Source organism: Scyliorhinus torazame, chromosome 14 (genome assembly GCF_047496885.1).
Source record: "Scyliorhinus torazame isolate Kashiwa2021f chromosome 14, sScyTor2.1, whole genome shotgun sequence".
Taxonomy (NCBI): Eukaryota; Metazoa; Chordata; class Chondrichthyes; order Carcharhiniformes; family Scyliorhinidae; genus Scyliorhinus; species Scyliorhinus torazame.
Genome location: NC_092720.1, coordinates 204,753,096 through 204,772,479, shown reverse-complemented (window position 1 = coordinate 204,772,479; position 19,384 = coordinate 204,753,096). Strand labels below are relative to the sequence as shown.

General features: G+C 54.6%; 1 protein-coding gene across 1 annotated transcript; it reads left to right on the top strand.

Moving 5' to 3' along the window:
• Nucleotides 1-566: 566 nt before the first annotated feature.
• Nucleotides 567-18,591, top strand: LOC140390370 (TNF receptor-associated factor 2-like). The gene is made up of 7 exons (XM_072475482.1): nucleotides 567-744; nucleotides 1,501-1,555; nucleotides 3,133-3,237; nucleotides 4,216-4,389; nucleotides 5,382-5,456; nucleotides 6,993-7,079; nucleotides 16,079-18,591. Exons 1-7 carry the CDS (start codon nucleotides 596-598, stop codon nucleotides 17,003-17,005), a joined length of 1,572 nt encoding a protein of 523 aa, XP_072331583.1. The 5' UTR covers nucleotides 567-595; the 3' UTR covers nucleotides 17,006-18,591.
• Nucleotides 18,592-19,384: the final 793 nt, after the last annotated feature.

Genomic DNA, 19,384 nt, shown 5'->3' with positions numbered 1-19,384 from the left:
ATGGCAATCTATGGAAAGCACTCTGCCTTATTTTAAAGTAGCAAGTCCGACCTTTGCAAGGGCTGTCTTGTCCCCCAGATAGGAAAAGTCCTGGCCGCACCTGGTCACCGCCTGCAGTACCCTGGGGCAGACCGTAGGGAGGATGTATTGGCCTGGGGGGGGGGGGGGGGGGGAGGGAGAGAGAGAGAATTACCGGGTAGAATTACCAGGTGGATTAAGATGATGAGAAGCCATCACACAAAGGGTGGTGGTCTTCCCTGGAATCTTGGAAGGCCAAATAAAGAGGGGGTAATTTGATCAAAGTTTTCAGGCTATCCAAGGGGAATCGGAGGGGTAGTTAGGGAGAAGCTATTCCTGTCTGGCTGGGAACAAGGAGGGCGTAGGGGGGGGAGGGAGAGGCTGCTCGGGATTCCCTTCTCAACGTTCTGAAACTGGCCCGGAATGCAACGTCACAAAGGGGAGTGACGGGTGGGAATCCCCGCTGCCTTTTAAAGTCTGCCGCCAGCACATTGGCTACATCAGTCCCCGGAAATATTGCAACACAAGAGGCCACAGGGTGCTGCTGGCAGTCACTCCGCTCTCACCCGGAAATAGGATGGTCGCTCTGGTCTCTGGCATCACCCCGGTCAATCCGACCGGCAGCTCTTGCCTCCTGTGCTCCGCCTGCCGCTTTCTACTCATTAAACCAAAACAGACCGAGTGCGGACACCGGTACTGCACCGCCTGCCTGGAGAACCTGTTCAAGTGAGTTGGACCGGAGATAGTTTTTAACCCCCCTAGAGTGCAGATCGGCCCAGAAATCAAAGTTTTGAGCACGTCCGCACGAGGAAGCAGAGGAGTTTAAGTCAGCTTGAAATGCGGGTCTCTGGGATATGAGTCAATGGCTGGAATACCGCTTCTGACACTTAGTAAACACAAGGACATTTTTGTGGGAGGGTAAGGGGCTTGCCCTGGGGTCATAAGGAATGGAAGCGACCAGGTGAACCTTCTCTTAATTGATGTTTGATTCTGATGTCCATAAGACCATCAGGCATAGGAGCAGAATTAGGCCACTCGGCCCATCGAGTCTGCTCCGCCATTCAATCGTGGCTGATATTTTTCTCATTCCCAATAACCCCTGATCCCCTTATTAATCAAGAACCTATCTTACGTAAATGATTCTGCCCAGGCAATGATCCTGCCATTGTGTGTGTGTACACAGGACTTGCCTGTGGTGCCCTCAGAGCGGAATAGCTGAGGTGAGCACAATGGGCAAACGGCCTCCTTCTGTGCTGTTACCATTCGATGATTCTAGCCCGAGCAATGGATGAGTTTTAAACAATGGAAAAGCAGGGGATATTGGCAGCACTGACTCAGAATTCGGGAATGTGAATTAGTTACAGGAACAGGAGGCGGCCAATCAGCCCCTCCAGCGTGCTCCATCGCTCAGTGAGATTATGGTCGATGTGCAACCTAACTCTGTATGTATATTTACATACTCATTTTGTCTCTTCTTCTCAGAACAGATAATGAGACAGACTGCAATGTTTGTCAAAAGAAGGTCCTTCGTTCCAAGGTAGGGCATTTAATTCATTGCAAACATGCTCTTTCATTGATGGCGTTACTTGAAGGGGGGGGGGGGGGGGGTCGGGTATTTTCAGGGGAGCCAGACAGCAGTGAAAATATTGAACAGACTGAATGTATTGTGCATGTCAGCAATGTATAACCTGGAGAGACACTTAGCAAGTAACATAGTGAGTTACAGACTGGAATCTAGTCGAGGGGTTCAGATGGTTTATATATAGAATAATGGATACCTGGGAGTGAGTTACAGACTGGAATCTAATCGAGGGGTTCAGATGGTTTACATATAGAATAATGGATACCCGGGAGTGAGTTACAGACTGGATTCTAATCGAGGGGTTCAGATGATTTATATATAGAATAACGGATACCCGGGAGTGAGTTACAGACTGGATTCTAATCGAGGGGTTCAGATGGTTTATATATAGAATAATGGATATCTGGGAGTGAGTTACAGACTGGAATCTAGTCGAGGGGTTTCAGATAGTTTATATATAGAATAATGGATACCTGGGAGTGAGTAGTGAGTTACAGACTGGAATATAGTCAAGGGGTTCAGATGGTTTATATATAGAATAATGGATACCTGGGAGTGAGTTACAGACTGGAATCTAGTCGAGGGGTTCAGATGGTTTATATATAGAATAATGGATACCTGGGAGTGAGTTACAGACTGGAATCTAATCGAGGAGTTCAGATGGTTTATATATAGAATAATAATCTTTATTATTGTCACAAGTAAGCTTACATTAACACTGCAATGAAGCTACTGTGAAATTCCCCTCGTCGCCACACTCCGGCGCCTATATTTATACATAGAGTAAGGGATACCTGGGAGTGAGTTACAGATTGGGTTTTAAGTGTTCAGGGATTGTTGGCTGCCATCGTGGCCTCGGTTGTTAGCAGTCCCATGTCACTGGTTTGGAAGTACCCTGCACATGATTGTTTGGAATTTCCATTCCCAATGCCAAGAAATTTTTCATAAACAAAGTGGGTGAATTACAAGGAGGAAGTAAAACTGAGATGCCGTGACTGAGCACTGTTCTGCTTCTGCTGCCTGGACCACATATGCTCCTTGCTTCTGGTAACGTGGTGGTTAAGTCACCGGACTAGTGATCCAGAGACTGGCTGACCTCACCCCGAGCCGGGGCTTAATTGTTCTTCCCCCTGTATCCCACCATGGAGCCTGCAAATCAGACTGGCACTCCCCTGTGCCTGACCAAGAGGACGCCGCACTAACAGAGATGCAACCTTCCAGGTGGGATGTTAAACTTGGGACCCCTCCTTCCGTCCTGGGTGGTAATAAGTGAGCCTGTGGGCACTATTTCGAGGAGGAACAGGGGACTTCTCCTCGGTGTCCTGACCAATTCCCTTAGACAGCAGACAGTCATTCTCTGTAGCCAAGGGGCTGCTGCGTTGCGTGACTGAGCTTCCAGACTACTTCATTGGCTGTGATGTGGAGGTGTTGAGGTTGTGACAGGTGCTAAACAAATGCAAGCCCCCCCCCCACCCACCTTGAGTCTTTTAGTCTGACCCCCCCCCCCCCCTCCTTTCTTTCCACCTTCACAGGTCTACCATGACAGAGCTGCTGAAAATGACGCTTATGCCACAAAGATTCAGTGCACGGCTTACCGAGAGGGTTGTGATTGGACGGGGACTCTGCGGAACTACCTGGTAAGGGGCAGGTTAGCGTTGGGCGGGGAGGAGGAGGGATGAGGGGGTGATCGCAGTCAACCAAAAGAACGTCCTGAATTCGGAGGTGACCCAAGGAAAAACCTGAGGCCGGGTTCGGGTGGGGGTGGCGCAGCTGATTGGCTCAAGCCGTCTTGTAATTGTGAATGGCCATCGCCGACTGTGAAATTTGCAAGGGGGCCTTGCAGGCTCGGAGAAGGGCAGAGTCGGTCACCCCCCCCCCCCCTCAACACCACCACTGCCACCGGTGTCCCGGCCAATACCTAGCCAGTGGCGACCAACATCGCTAAAAGGGGGCAGATTATCTGGTCATGGCCTTTATGTCTGTCTGTGTGGGATCTTCCTGTGTGCAGATCATCTGCTGAATTGCAGCAGCGACGGTACTGTACAACAGGTTTGGGTCTGCTTGAGGTCACAAAGGTGTTGTGGCGCAGGGGCCAGCGTCCTTGCCTCTGATCCAGAAGCTCCGGGTTCGAGATCCACCCCAGGACTTGATGGTCAAGGAAGGTGTGTTCATAACGCGGCCAAACAGGTTGAGTATGAACCATCCAAATCCTTCCAGCACGACAATGTCTGATGGTAAGAGTGGGGGAGACTCCTGGTCAGTGACGCTTGATGTGGTGCCCCCCTCAAGCTATAACCCCCTGGTGACAGACCAGCGAGCTGTTCCAGGAAAATCCTCACTATGAGAGCAGATGAAAATCTGCCTTAGTGCACCGCGAGGTGCGGGAAGGGAATTGGAATGTCACCTAAAGAGGCAGTAGAAGGTGAAGCATTTTCATCACGGCCTCTTTCCTGGTCTCGAGGGTAACCCCGCCCCCCAGATAGAAGCTGAATTTCCTGGGTGTGCTCGTTCTGAAATGGAACACTTCTCTTGAGCAGATTCATCATCCTTGGACTGTAGTGTGACTGTCTCTCTCTCTCTCTCTCGAACCACCATCCCCGCTCTCCCCTGAACAGTGCACACACAGGGCCCAGTGTGATTTCCACGTGGTCCCATGTTCCAACGTTGCATTCGGCTGCGAGGCGATCGGCGCCAGGAAGAAGATGATGGCGCACGAGACCGAGGAGTGCGAGTGGCGGATGGCGCTGTGCCCCCAGTGCGAGACCTTCTGCGTTCAAAAGCTGCTGGAGGTGAGCTGGCCAGGTGGAGCCCCGGGTCAAGCTCTCACCGTCAGAACTGCGGCCGCGTACATTCATGTAGCGCCTTGAACAGGGTGAAACAGGAGTGTGATCAAACAGCACCTGATTCTGAGCCACATAATGCGACCCAAAACCTTGAACGAAAGGAGGGGGGGGTGGTGGCGTGTGCCTTGTAGGAGGAGAGGGAAGTGGAGAGGTTTAGGGAGAGAATCCCAGGGCTTGAGGCCCAGTCACGGAAGGCACAGCGACCAGAGATGGAGCGATGAATATTGGAGCTGCTCCACGGGGTGGGCTTAGTTAGGTTCAGGTGTCTCCAGAGGGCGGTGGGCCGGCAGGAGGTTAGGGGAGAAAATTGCAAGGGCCTGGAGGGATTTGAAAGCAAGGCAAGAATTTTAAAATGGAGCCACTGCAGAATCAGAAGCAGTGTAGGTCGGGGAGCACAGGCAATGGCGCTTGTAATGACAATAATCTTTCTTGTCACAAGTTGGCTTACATTAACACTGCAAGTTACTGTGAAAAGCCCCTAGTCGCCAGCCTGTTCGGGTACACTGAGGGAGAATTCAGAATGTCCAATTCACCGAACAGCACGTCTTTTGGGACTTGTGGGAGGAAGCTGGAATGCCCGGAGGAAACCCGGCCTACCGGCCTACCTTTGAACTCCGCCCAGCCACCTATGTTAACTCCATATTGCCTCAATACCCGCGTGTCCATCTTACTGACCAGTCATCAACGGAGCCGGAATCTACTGCATTCCGTACGCAAGGGCTCCAAACCTCTTCCTGAACCGTGTTCACATCCTGACCCCGATTGTGCGAAGATAGTCCCACCGTTTCCAGCCAAGCTCGTAACAGCCTCCGATTCAATTACCTCTGTGACGCCCCCTCGTTGTCTGGCAGGGGACGAGGACGGGCGGCCTCTCCTCGTGATCCCCGATGTTGGGCATTGTGTTCCTGATGTTGAATTTGATCATTTGTTTCCCTTAGGATCACATCGCGATCTGCGCCAAACGCAAAGAGGATTGCCCGGTCTGTGGCCGAGCTGACCTAACCAAGGCGGATGTAAGCTGGCTTTCTTCGTTATTTGAAATCTCAAATCCAGTGGGAATCGGGCGCCAGTTTGGTTCCATTCCGGAGAGGGCTATGATTATTATTGCACTGGAGGTGTGGAATCCGGGTTTAAAAGATTGAGCAAATTTGGCGTGAGTTCAGGCCGCAATTTCCTCACTCTTTTCCACTCGTTAGGCAGATTACAGAATTGGCTCCACCTTTTGATGAGGTTGTTGTTTAAAATTGGGTGGCACAGTGGTTAGCACTGTGGCTTCACAGCGCCAGGGTCCCAGGTTCGATTCCCGGCTTGGGTCGCTGTCTGTGCGGAGTCTGCACGTTCTCCCCGTGTCTGCGTGGGTTTTCTCCGGGTGCTCCGGTTTCCTCCCACAAGTCCTGAAAGACGTGCTGTTAGGTGAATTGGACATTCTGAATTCTCCCTCAGTGTACCCGAACAGACGCTGGAATGTGGCGACTCGGGGCTTTTCACAGTAACTTCATTGCAGTGTTAATGTAAGCCTACTTGTGACAATAATAAAGATTATTATTATGATCCGTCATTCTCAATTTCTCGCAATGCAACAATATTCCCAGCACTCATTTAGCCTGTTTATCTACAAAATGCTCTGGCTTTGTCTTCCTCCTCGCTCTCTGTCTGTCTTTCTCACTCTTCCTCTCGCTTTGTCTGTCTGTCTGTCTTTCTGTGTCTGTCTCTCTCATTCTCTCTCTTTCTCTCTCTTTCTCTCTCTTTCTCTCTCTTTCTCTCTCTTTCTCTCTCTTTCTCTCTCTTTCTCTCTCTTTCTCTCTCTTTCTCTCTCTTTCTCTCTCTTTCACTCTTTTTCTGTCCCTCTCACCCCCTCTCTATCTCTCTCCCTTCCTCTCCCCCCCTCTCTCTCTGTTTTTCCATCTCTCCTCTCCCCCTCCCTCCCTCTCTCCCCCTCCCTCCCTCTCTCCCCCTCCCTCCCTCTCTCCCCCTCCCTCCCTCTCTCCCCCTCCCTCCCTCTCTCCCCTTCCCTCCCTCTCTCCTCCCTCCCTCCCTCTCTTCCCCCTCCCTCTCTTCCCCCTCCCTCCCCCCTACCCCCTACCCCCTCCTCCCTCCCTCCCTCCCTCCCTCTCCCTCCCTCTCCCTCCCTCTCCTCTCCCCTCCCTCTCCCCCCCCTCCCCCTCCCTCTCTTCCCCCCTCCCCCCTCCCTCTCCCTCTCCCTCTCCCCCCCCTCCCCCCCTCCCCCCCTCCCCCCCCTCCCCCCTCCCCCTCTCCCCCTCTTCCCCTTACCCTCCCCCTCTTCCCCTTACCCCCCCCTCTTCCCCTTACCCTCCCCCTCACCCCCCTCCCCCTCCCCACCCCCTCTCTCTCTCTCTTCCCCCCTCTCTCTCTCTCTCTTCCCCCCCTCTCTCTCTCTCTCTCTCTCCCCCTCTCTCTCTCTCTCTCTTTCTCTCCCTCTCTCTCCTCCCCCCCCCCCATCTCTCTTTCTCTCTCTCTATTCCTTTGTGACTCATTCCCCTGTTACAATTAACCTGTTGATTTTTTGATTTGTGCTCTTTCCTCAACAGTTTGAGAAACACTGTGACCCTCAGCATGGCACCTGCCCCAACATCCAGGTGTCCTGTCCCTTTAAAGATGTCGGCTGTCTGGAGAAGGTTCGTTCAAAGCGTCAATCTACTGGCCAGTTACCTATCTGTTATTCGCACCACCTTCCCCAACCCCTCCCACCCGCAGCGGTTCCTGGTAGTACTGAGACTCTCAATGCAGGAGGCAGCCGTTCGGCCCGCCCTATCTGTGCGAGCCAGTTGAGGAAGCTCTATTGCACTCGACTCTGCTCTGTCCCCTGCAGTCATGCACATTTATCCTTTTCAAGAATTTACCCAGTCCCGTTTTGAAAGCTCCAAGTGAATCTGCTCGCACCGCCGGATGGCAGCGTGGTCCAGATCACACTAACACTCTGTGTTTAAAGCAAACACTCTTCACCTCCCTCCGAGGTTCTTTTGCCCGTAATTTTCAATCCCAGTCCCCTGGTCCCTCTCCTATCTGCCAGTGCAATTGGTCCCTGTCCCGTTGACTCGCTCAGACATCTCCCCTTAACCTTAACCTTCTCCAGTCTCTTCGAATGCCAAACATCCCAGGAAAAGTTCCATTTTGAATGCCTGTGCTCTGCCCAGACCGCCAATTTCAGCAAATAGAGAGAGGGGCTGCAGGGGAAGGGTGCAACACTCCCTCAGTACTGACCCTCTGACAGTGCAGCACTCCCTCAGCACTGACCCTCTGACAGTGCAACACTCCCTCAGTACTGACAGTGCAGCACTCCCTCAGTACTGACCCGCTGATAGTGCAGCACTCCCTCAATACTGACCCTCTGACTGTGCAGCACTCCCTCAGTACTGACCCTCTGACAGTGCAGCGTTCCCTCAGTACTGACCGTCTGACAGTGCAGCACTCCCTCAGCACTGACCCTCTGACAGTGCAGCACTCCCTCAGTACTGACCGTCTGACAGTGCAGCGTTCCCTCAGTACTGACCGTCTGACAGTGCAGCACTCCCTCAGCACTGACCCTCTGACAGTGCAGCACTCCCTCAGTACTGACCCTCTGACAGTGCAGCACTCCCTCAGCACTGACCCTCTGACAGTGCAGCACTCCCTCAGTACTGACCCTCTGACAGTGCAGCACTCCCTCAGTACTGACCCTCTGACAGTGCAGCACTCCCTCAGTACTGACCCTCTGACAGTGCTGCACTCCCTCAGTACTGACCCTCTGACAGGGTAATGCACCCTCTGTACTGACCCTCTGACAGGGTAATGCACCCTCAGTACTGACCCTCTGACAGTGCAGCACTCCCTCAGTCCTGACCCTCTGACTGTGCAGCTCTCCCTCAGTACTGACCCTCTGACAGTGCAGCACTCCCTCAGTACTGTCCCTCTGACAGTGCAGCACTCCCTCAGTACTGACCCTCTGACAGTGCAGCGCTCCCTCAGTACTGACCCTCTGACAGTGCAGCGTTCCCTCAGTACTGACCCTCTGACAGTGCAGCACTCCCTCAGTACTGACCCTCTGACAGTGCAGCTCTCCCTCAGCACTGACCCTCTGACTGTGCAATCCTCCCTCAGTACTGACCCTCTGACAGTGCAGCGCTCCCTCAGTACTGACCCTCTGACAGTGCAGCGCTCCCTCAGTACTGACCCTCTGACAGTGCAGCACTCCCTCAGTACTGACCCTCTGACAGTGCAGCGCTCCCTCAGTACTGACCCTCTGACAGTGCAGCACTCCCTCAGTACTGACCCTCTGACAGTGCAGCTCTCACTCAGTACTGACCCTCTGACAGTGCAGCCCTCCCTCAGTACTGACCCTCGGACAGTGCAGCACTCCCTAAGTACTGACCCTCTGACAGTGCAGCACTCCCTCAGTACGGACCCTCTGACAGTGCAGCACTCCCTCAGTACTGACCCTCTGACAGTGAAGCACTCCCTCAGTACTGACCCTCTGACAGTGCAGCACTCCCTCAGTACTGACCCTCTGACAGGGTAATGCACCCTCTGTACTGACCCTCTGACAGGGTAATGCACCCTCAGTACTGACCCTCTGACAGTGCAGCACTCCCTCAGTACTGACCCTCTGACAGTGCAGCACTCCCTCAGTCCTGACCCTCTGACTGTGCAGCGTTCCCTCAGTACTGACCCTCTGACAGTGCAGCACTCCCTCAGCACTGACCCTCTGACTGTGCAATCCTCCCTCAGTACTGACCCTCTGACAGTGCAGCGCTCCCTCAGTACTGACCCTCTGACAGTGCAGCGCTCCCTCAGTACTGACCCTCTGACAGTGCAGCACTCCCTCAGTACTGACCCTCTGACAGTGCAGCGCTCCCTCAGTACTGACCCTCTGACAGTGCAGCACTCCCTCAGTACTGACCCTCTGACAGTGCAGCTCTCCCTCAGTACTGACCCTCTGACAGTGCAGCACTCCCTCAGTACTGACCCTCGGACAGTGCAGCACTCCCTAAGTACTGACCCTCTGACAGTGCAGCACTCCCTCAGTACGGACCCTCTGACAGTGCAGCACTCCCTCAGTACTGACCCTCTGACAGGGTAATGCACCCTCAGTACTGATCCTCTGACAGTGCAGCACTCCCTCAGTACTGACCCTCTGACAGTGCAGCACTCCCTCAGCACTGACCCTCTGACAGTGCAGCACTCCCTCAGCACTGACCCTCTGACAGTGCAGCACTCCCTCAGTACTGACCCTCTGACAGTGCAGTATTCCCTCAGTACTGACCCTCTGACAGTGCAGCACTCCCTCAGTACTGACCCTCTGACAGTGCAGCACTCCCTCAGTACTGACCCTCTGACAGTGCAGCACTCCCTCAGTACTGACCCTCTGACAGTGCAGTATTCCCTCAGTACTGACCCTCTGACAGTGCAGCACTCCCTCAGTACTGACCCTCTGACAGTGCAGCACTCCCTCAGCACTGACCCTCTGACAGTGCAGCACTCCCTCAGCACTGACCCTCTGACAGTGCAGCACTCCCTCAGTACTGACCCTCTGACAGTGCAGCTCTCCCTCAGTACTGACCCTCTGACAGTGCAGCACTCCCTCAGTACTGACCCTCTGACAGTGCAGCACTCCCTCAGTGCTGACCCTCTGACAGTGCAGTTCTCCCTCAGTACTGACCCACAAACAGTGCGGCACTCCCTCAGTACTGACCCTCCGACAGTGCAGCACTCCCTCAGTACTGACCCATAAACAGTGCGGCACTCCCTCAGTACTGTCCCTCTGACAGTGCAGCACTCCCTCAGTACTGATCCTCTGACAGTGCAGCACTCCCTCAGTACTGACCTTCTGAAAGTGCAGCATTCCCTGTGTACTGACTCTCTGACAGTGCAGCACTCCCTCAGTACTGACCCTCTGAAAGTGCAGAACTCCCTCATTGCTGACCATTTAACAGTGCAGAACTCCCTCATTACTGACCCTCTGACAGTGCATCTCTCCCTCAGTAATGACCCTCTGACAGTGCGGCACTCCCTCAGTAATGACCCTCCCACAGTGCAGCTCTCCCTCAGTACTGACCCTCTGACAGTGCAGCACTCCCTCAGTACTGACCCTCTGACTGTGCAGCTCTCCCTCAGTACTGACCCTCTGACAGTGCAGCACTCCCTCAGTACTGACCCTCTGACAGGGTAATGCACCCTGAGTACTGATCCTCTGACAGTGCAGCTCTCCCTCAGTACTGACCCTCTGACAGTGCAGCACTCCCTGAGTACTGACCCTCTGACAGTGCAGCTCTCCCTCACTCCTGACCTTCTGACAGTGCAGCACTCCTCAGTACTGACCCTCTGACAGTGCAGTATTCCCTCAGTACTGACCCTCTGACAGTGCAGCTCTCCCTCAGTACTGACCCTCTGACAGTGCAGTATTCCCTCAGTACTGACCCTCTGACAGTGCAGTATTCCCTCAGTACTGACCCTCTGACAGTGCAGCTCTCCCTCAGTACTGACCCTCTGACAGTGCAGCACTCCCTCAGTACTGACGCTCTGACAGTGCAGCACTCCCTCAGTACTAACCCTCTGACAGTGCAGCACTCCCTCAGTACTGACCCACAAACAGTGCGGCACTCCCTCAGTACTGACCCTCCGACAGTGCAGCACTCCCTCAGTACTGACCCACAAACAGTGCGGCACTCCCTCAGTACTGTCCCTCTGACAGTGCAGCACTCCCTCAGTACTGACCCTCTGACAGTGCAGCACTCCCTCAGTCCTGACCCTCTGACAGTGCGGCACTTCTTCAGTATTGACACTCTGACAGTGCAGCACTCCCTCAGCACTGACCCTCTGACAGTGCAGCAATCCCTCAGTACTGACCCTCTGACTGTGCAGCACTCCCTCAGTACTGACCCTCTGACTGTGCAGCAATCCCTCAGTACTGACCCTCTGACTGTGCAGCACTCCCTCAGTACTGACCCTCTGACAGTGCAGCACTCCCTCAGTCCTGACCCTCTGACAGTGCAGCTCTCCCTCAGTACTGACCCTCTGACAGTGCAACACTCCCTCAGTACTGACCCTCTGACAGTGCAGCACTCCCTCAGTACTGACCCTCTGACAGGGTAATGCACCCTCAGTACTGATCCTCTGACAGTGCAGCTCTCCCTCAGTACTGACCCTCTGACAGTGCGGCACTCCCTCAGTACTGACCCTCCGACAGTGCAGCACTCCCTCAGTACTGACCCACAAAGAGTGCGGCACTCCCTCAGTACTGTCCCTCTGACAGTGCAGCACTCCCTCAGTACTGACCCTCTGACAGTGCAGCACTCCCTCAGTCCTGACCCTCTAACAGTGCGGCACTCCCTCAGTACTGACCCTCTGACAGTGCGGCACTCCCTCAGTACTGACCCTCTGACAGTGCAGCACTCCCTCAGTACTGACCCTCTGACAGTGCAGCTCTCCCTCAGTACTGACCCTCTGACAATGCGGCACTCCCTCAGTACTGTCCCTCTGACAGTGCGGCACTCCCTCAGTACTGACCTCTGACAGTGCAGCACTCCCTCAGTACTGACCCTCTGACAGTGCTGCACTCCCTCAGTACTGACCCTCTGACAATGCAGCGTTCCCTCACTACTGACCCTCTGACAGTGCAGCGCTCCCTCAGTACTGACCCTCTGACAGTGCAGCACTCCCTCAGTACTGACCCTCTGACAGTGCAGCGCTCCCTCAGTACTGACCCTCTGACAGTGCAGCGTTCCCTCAGTACTGACCCTCCCACAGTGCAGCTCTCCCTCAGTACTGACCCTCTGACTGTGCAGCACTCCCTCAGTACTGACCCTCTGACAGTGCAGCTCTCCCTCAGTACTGACCCTCTGACAGTGCAGCACTCCCTCAGTACTGACCCTCTGACTGTGCAGCACTCCCTCAGTACTGACCCTCTGACAGTGCAGCTCTCCCTCAGTACTGACCCTCTGACAGTGCAGCTCTCCCTCAGTACTGACCCTCTGACAGTGCAGTACTCCCTCAGCACTGACCCTCGGACAGTGCAGCACTCCCTCGGTACTGACCCTCTGACAGTGCAGCAATCCCTCAGTACTGACCCTCTGACAGTGCAACACTCCCTCAGTACTGACCCTCTGACAGTGCAGCAATCCCTCAGTACTGACCCTCTGACAGTGCAACACTCCCTCAGTACTGACCCTCTGACAGTGCAGCAATCCCTCAGTACTGACCCTCTGACAGTGCAACACTCCCTCAGTACTGACCCTCTGACAGTGCAACACTCCCTCAGTACTGACCCTCTGACAGTGCAGCACTCCCTCAGTACTGACCCTCTGACAGTGCAGCACTCCCTCAGTACTGACCCTCTGACTGTGCAGCGCTCCCTCAGCACTGACCCTCTGACAGTGCAGCGTTCCCTCAGTACTGACCATCTGACAGTGCAGCACTCCCTCAGTACTGACCCTCTGACAGTGCAGCACTCCCTCAGTACTGACCCTCTGACAGTGCAACACTCCCTCAGTACTGACCCTCTGACAGTGCAGCGCTCCCTCAGCACTGACCCTCTGACAGTGCAGCGTTCCCTCAGTACTGACCATCTGACAGTGCAGCACTCCCTCAGTACTGACCCTCTGACAGTGCAGCACTCCCTCAGTACTGACCCTCTGACAGTGCAACACTCCCTCAGTACTGACCCTCACTCTCTCAGTACTGACCCTCTGACAGTGCAGCACTCCCTCAGTACTGACCCTCTGACAGTGCAGCTCTCCCTCAGTACTGACCCTCTGACAGTGCAGCGCTCCCTCAGCACTGACCCTCTGACAGTGCAGCGCTCCCTCAGTACTGACCCTCTGACAGTGCGGCACTCTCTCAGTACTGACCCTCTGACAGTGCAGCACTCCCTCAGTACTGACCCTCTGACAGTGCAACACTCCCTCAGTACTGACCCTCACACTCTCAGTACTGACCCTCTGACAGTGCAGCACTCCCTCAGTACTGATCCTCTGACAGTGCAGCACTCCCTCAGTACTGACCTTCTGAAAGTGCAGCATTCCCTGTGTACTGACTCTCTGTCAGTGCAGCACTCCCTCAGTACTGACCCTCTGAAAGTGCAGAACTCCCTCATTGCTGACCATTTAACAGTGCAGAACTACCTCATTACTGACCCTCTGACAGTGCATCTCTCCCTCAGTAATGACCCTCTGACAATGCGGCACTCCCTCAGTAATGACCCTCCCACAGTGCAGCTCTCCCTCAGTACTGACCCTCTGACTGTGCAGCACTCCCTCAGTACTGACCCTCTGACTGTGCAGCTCTCCCTCAGTACTGACTCTCTGACAGTGCAACACTCCCTCAGTACTGACCCTCTGACAGTGCAGCACTCCCTCAGTACTGACCCTCTGACAGGGTAATGCACCCTCAGTACTGACCCTCTGACAGTGCAGCACTCCCTCAGTACTGACCCTCTGACAGTGCAGCACTCCCTCAGTACTGACCCTCTGACAGTGCAGCACTCCCTCAGCACTGACCCTCTGACAGTGCAGCACTCCCTCAGTGCTGACCCTCTGACAGTGCAGTTCTCCCTCAGTACTGACCCACAAACAGTGCAGCACTCCCTCAGTACTGACCCTCCGACAGTGCTGCACTCCCTCAGTACTGACCCACAAACAGTGCGGCACTCCCTCAGTACTGTCCCTCTGACAGTGCAGCACTCCCTCAGTACTGACCCTCTGACAGTGCAGCACTCCCTCAGTCCTGACCCTCTGACAGTGCGGCACTTCCTCAGTACTGACCCTCTGACAGTGCTGCACTCCCTCAGTACTGACCCTCTAACAGTGCGGCACTCCCTCAGTACTGACCCTCTGACAGTGCGGCACTCCCTCAGTACTGACCCTCTGACAGTGCAGCACTCCCTCAGTACTGACCCTCTGACAGTGCAGCTCTCCCTCAGTACTGACCCTCTGACAGTGCGGCACTCCCTCAGTACTGACCCTCTGACAGTGCAGCACTCCCTCAGTACTGACCCTCTGACAGTGCAGTCCTCCCTCAGTACTGACTCTCTTGACAGTGCAGCGCTCCCTCAGTACTGACCCTCTGACTGTACAATCCTCCCTCAGTACTGACCCTCTGACAGTGCAGCGCTCCCTCAGTACTGACCCTCTGACAGTGCAGCGTTCCCTCAGTACTGACCCTCTGACAGTGCAGCGCTCCCTCAGAACTGACCCTCTGATAGTGCAGCACTCCCTCAGTACTGAACTCTGACAGTGCAGCGCTCCCTCAGCACTGACCCTCTGACAGTGCAGCGTTCCCTCAGTACTGACCCTCTGACAGTGCAGCACTCCCTCAGTACTGACCCTCTGACAGTGCAGCACTCCCTCAGTACTGACCCTCTGACAGTGCAGCACTCCCTCAGTACTGACCCTCTGACAGTGCAACACTCCCTCAGTACTGACCCTCTGACAGTGCAGCACTCCCTCAGTACTGACCCTCTGACAGTGCAACACTCCCTCAGTACTGACCCTCACTCTCTCAGTACTGACCCTCTGACAGTGCAGCACTCCCTCAGTACTGACCCTCTGACAGTGCAGCTCTCCCTCAGTACTGACCCTCTGACAGTGCAGCGCTCCCTCAGCACTGACCCTCTGACAGTGCAGCGCTCCCTCAGTACTGACCCTCTGACAGTGCAACACTCCCTCAGTACTGACCCTCACACTCTCAGTACTGACCCTCTGACAGTGCAGCACTCCCTCAGTACTGACCCTCTGACAGTGCAGCACTCCCTCAGTACTGACCCTCTGACAGTGCAACACTCCCTCAGTACTGACCCTCACTCTCTCAGTACTGACCCTCTGACAGTGCAGCACTGCCTCAGCACTGACCCTCTGACAGTGCAGCGCTCCCTCAGTACTGAGCCTCTGACAGTGCGGCACTCTCTCAGTACTGACCCTCTGACAGTGCAGCACTCCCTCAGTACTGACCCTCTGACAATGCAGCACTCCCTCAGTACTGACCCTCTGACAGTGCAGCACTCCCTCAGTACTGACCCTCTGACAGTGCAGCACTCCCTCAGTACTGACCCTCTGACAGTGCAGCACTCCCTCAGTACTGACCCTCTGACAGTGCAGCACTCCCTCAGTACTGACCCTCTGACAGTGCAGCACTCCCTCTGTACTGACCCTCTGACAGTGCAGCACTCCCTCAGTACTGACCCTCTGACAGTGCAGCACTCCCTCAGTACTGACCCTCTGACAGTGCAGCTCTCCCTCAGTACTGACCCTCTGACAGTGCAGCACTCCCTCATTACTGACCCTCTGACAGTGCAACACTCCCTCAGTACTGACCCTCTGACAGTGCAGCACTCCCTCAGTACTGACCCTCTGACAGTGCAGCACTCCCTCATTACTGACCCTCTGACAGTGCAACACTCCCTCAGTACTGACCCTCTGACAGTGCAGCACTCCCTCAGTACTGACCCTCTGACAGGGTTTGCACCCTCAGTATTTCACTGGGGGTGTGAACTTCGATTATGTGCTCAAATCTCTGTCATAGAACCTGAAGCCCTGACCTGCTGAGGGACCCCTGGTGCCCTCGGCGCTGATCCACCGGGTACCAGCAGGAGGGCATCGAGTGGGTGCAACCTCTTTAATGTCTCCTCTCATTCTCCATCCAACAGCCTCGAAGGCGGGATTTGGACGAGCACCTGCGAGCTTCCCAGCAGACCCACCTCCTGCAGATGCTGACCCTGACCACCAGCCTGCGTTCCCGCAAAGTGTCTGAGGGCGAGGGGGCCGAGAGCTTCCAGCAGCACCTGACCGAGAAGGGGGGCACCCGGACCGGGCTGGCAAGCGAGCCCTCTAAGGAGGAGGCGGACAGCAGCTGGGTGCTGGGAGAACGGGGCACATCGGAGATGGCGAGGGGGGCGGATCCGGGGGTGCTGGCCCTGGCGAAGAAGACGGAGGGTCTGGAGAGGTCCGTCTGCGGCCTCAACAAGGACCTGGACAAGTACGCCCAGGTGATCGAGGTGCTGCAGCAGAAGTGCCTCCACTATGAGCAGGTCATCCTCTCTTTGCAACGGAAGACACGGAACCAGGAGGTCACCGGTGGCCTGGCTGGGCCCTCCTCGCCCGTCAGCACCAATGGGGTGCTGGTGTGGAAGATCAAAGAGTTCTCCTCCTGCCTGATGGCGGCCAGGTCGGAGCAAAGACCTTCCTTCTACTCGCCCGTCTTCGCCAGCCACCCATTTGGCTACCAGCTCTGCTGCCGGATCTACCCCGACGGCGACGGCAATGGGAAGGGCAGCCACATCTCCCTCTTCCTCGCCATCATCAAGGGCGAGTACGACGAGGTGCTGCCCTGGCCCTTCCGGCAGAAGGTCATCTTCATGCTGATGGACCAAGTGCACCAGAAGCACGTCAAGGAATCCTTCTCGCCCGACCTGCTGAGCGGCTCCTTCCAGAAGCCCAGGAGCCACATGAACATTGCCAGCGGCTGCCCCATGTTTGCCCGCCACGACCTCCTGCTGAAGCCCCAGAGCCACTACCTGAAGAACGACACTGTGTACATCAAGGTCATCATCGACACCACCGGCATTCCATTGTGAACACTTCCGGGTTTCTTTGTTTTATTTACTGTTTATTGTCCGGAATGGTTGGGGAGTTACGGAGCCCCCGTCCGCTCGCTGACTGTCTGGAACAGTTGGGAGTTAATGGAGCCCCTCCCCCCGCCCCCGCCCCCTCCTCCTCCCGCCCCTTCGATGACCGGATGGGCAAGAACACAGCGCAGCCTCCGCCGTGCGAGATTTCATCCTCCACCGCTGCCTAGCTCATCCCAATTGAGAAAGCGGGAATGCCGCTCCCGGCGCCCCACCTCCCCTTCCTCGGGATGTGGGCGTCAGCGCTTATTGCCCGTCTCCGATTGCCCATGAGAAACTTGAGGGCGCTGTGAGGCGGCAGGGCTGCCTGAAGCAGAAAGGGCACTCGACTCCGAGGTGCCGAGGGGGCACTTGCGGAGCACACGGGAAGGTGAACTTTGAACCGCAATCAGCGGAGCAAGGCTTGATGGGCTGAAATACCTTCCCTTTGCCCGCTTCTGCCCCCTCCCGGGTGACCTGTAAAACGAGCCCGGAGGGGATTTTCATGCTAAGTGGTGAGAGTGGCTTTCGTTCCACATTTCTTTAATGGTCAAAATGAAGTCTACCCCAACTGTGTCACGGTGGGAATTTGAATCCCTGTCTCTGCCCCTCCTGTTAGTTTGGGCCTCTGGATTCGAGTCCAGGGACATTACCACTAACATGTTTCCTCCCCAATTGTTACAACGGGCCTTGCGAAGGAGTAATAATAATGTTATCTTTTTTATTGTCACATGTAGGCTTACATTAACACTGCAATGAAGTTACTGTGAAAATCCCCGAGTAGCGCAACACTCCGGCGCCTGTTCGGGTACACCGAGGGAGAATTCAGAATGTCCAATTCACCGAAGATTCCTCTTTCTCCCCCCCCCCCCTTGAGGGCTGGTTTTGTTATTAATATCCTGAGGCTGCCCAGAGGACATGGGGGTTTGACAGGCAAGGAAAGGCTGTTCTCCACTCCGCCCCCCCCCGCCCCCCGAACACCCACCCACAAATGCAGCTGATGTACCGTCACTTACCAAAAGACGGGAATGGTGGAACAATCGAGGCTTTATTGAACAAGATGTTGTGCCTCCTGTAGCTGGAACCAGAGTGGCTGCAGCTCAGGAGAGCACACACTCTTGTACGCCGCCTGCTGGGCGGAGCCAGCAGGCAGGGATTTACCATCGTACCTCTAATATACGGGCAGTGCCGTAATACGTATAATATACCACTAGTGATGTTCACCACAGCAGCATTGCAACTTGACATCCTATTTCTCAACCCTGGGAGGGCAGGGGGAGACTGCAGGGTGGGAGGAGGAGACGTTTTAACGCAGCTGGCTGAATTCTGCTTCACTTTGTCCGGGGGAGGCAGTGTGCACTTGGCGCAGCACTCCGAGCCCCCCCACAACCTCATTCACTGCACTTTAATAATAAGGAAATATAATTCTATTTATTTAATTTATTGTTGTGACTATAATTTATGGACAGATTATTATTTTTTTTCCGTGTGTGTGTTGCATTATAAACCTTCGTCCGGGTTGAACTAATTTTGAATAAAAGTCAATCTCATGTGAACCGTTTTCTCGTGTGTTCAATGAACCCGGCCATTTGTCCGTACGGATCGAGGACGGGGGTGTCAGTGCTCATCGTGTGCGGGTAGTTTTTCTGGTATTTATACGAAGCTCCGATTATTGGACACACACTGTCTCATAGAATCCATACAGCACAGAAGGAAACCATTCGGCCCATCGAGTCTGCACCGACCCTCTGAAAGAGCGCCCTACCCAGACTCCCACCGCCTTATTCCCGTAACCCTAACTAACCTTTTGGACACTGATGTGGTGATATGCATCACTGTAAATACACAAGGGGTTAATGTAAATACACTACAACTAAGTAAACACTAGAGGGAGCACCAGAGACATCATGACATGTAGACATACAGCTAATGAACACATAGAATAGGACACGACCAATGGGCAGTCAAGACACCCAGAGGTGACAATACCACAAGGGGGCATTACACAATCCATATATAAGGACAGGGCACACATGCTCTGTCTCTTTCCACAGGCGACACTTAGAGAGTAGGACAGGGGTAGATCAGAAGCATCACACCCACCACGTGGTGTAGAGCAGGCTGGTTAGTTAGACTGAGTTACTATAGAAAGATTAGCAGGAGAGTCGAACTCATAGAGAACTGTGTTAATAGTTCAATAAATCGCATTGAACTTACTTCAAAGTCTGGAGTATCTTTTGGTCAAAGCTGCATCGGGTTGCAGCCTGTGTTATCCCAGAGTACATAACACAACTAAGGTGCAATTTAGCATGGCCAATCCACCTAACCTGCACATCTTTGGACTGTGGG

What these genes read in the sequence shown, in the direction of transcription:
- LOC140390370 (XM_072475482.1), top strand. Translation starts at nt 596, where the DNA reads ATGGTCGCTCTGGTCTCTGGCATCACCCCGGTCAATCCGACCGGCAGC. An exon ending in GCGTTCAAAAGCTGCTGGAG is followed by an intron (nt 4,390 to 5,381) that starts GTGAGCTGGCCA and finishes TGTTTCCCTTAG; the next exon opens with GATCACATCGCGATCTGCGC. An exon ending in ATGTCGGCTGTCTGGAGAAG is followed by an intron (nt 7,080 to 16,078) that starts GTTCGTTCAAAG and finishes TCCATCCAACAG; the next exon opens with CCTCGAAGGCGGGATTTGGA.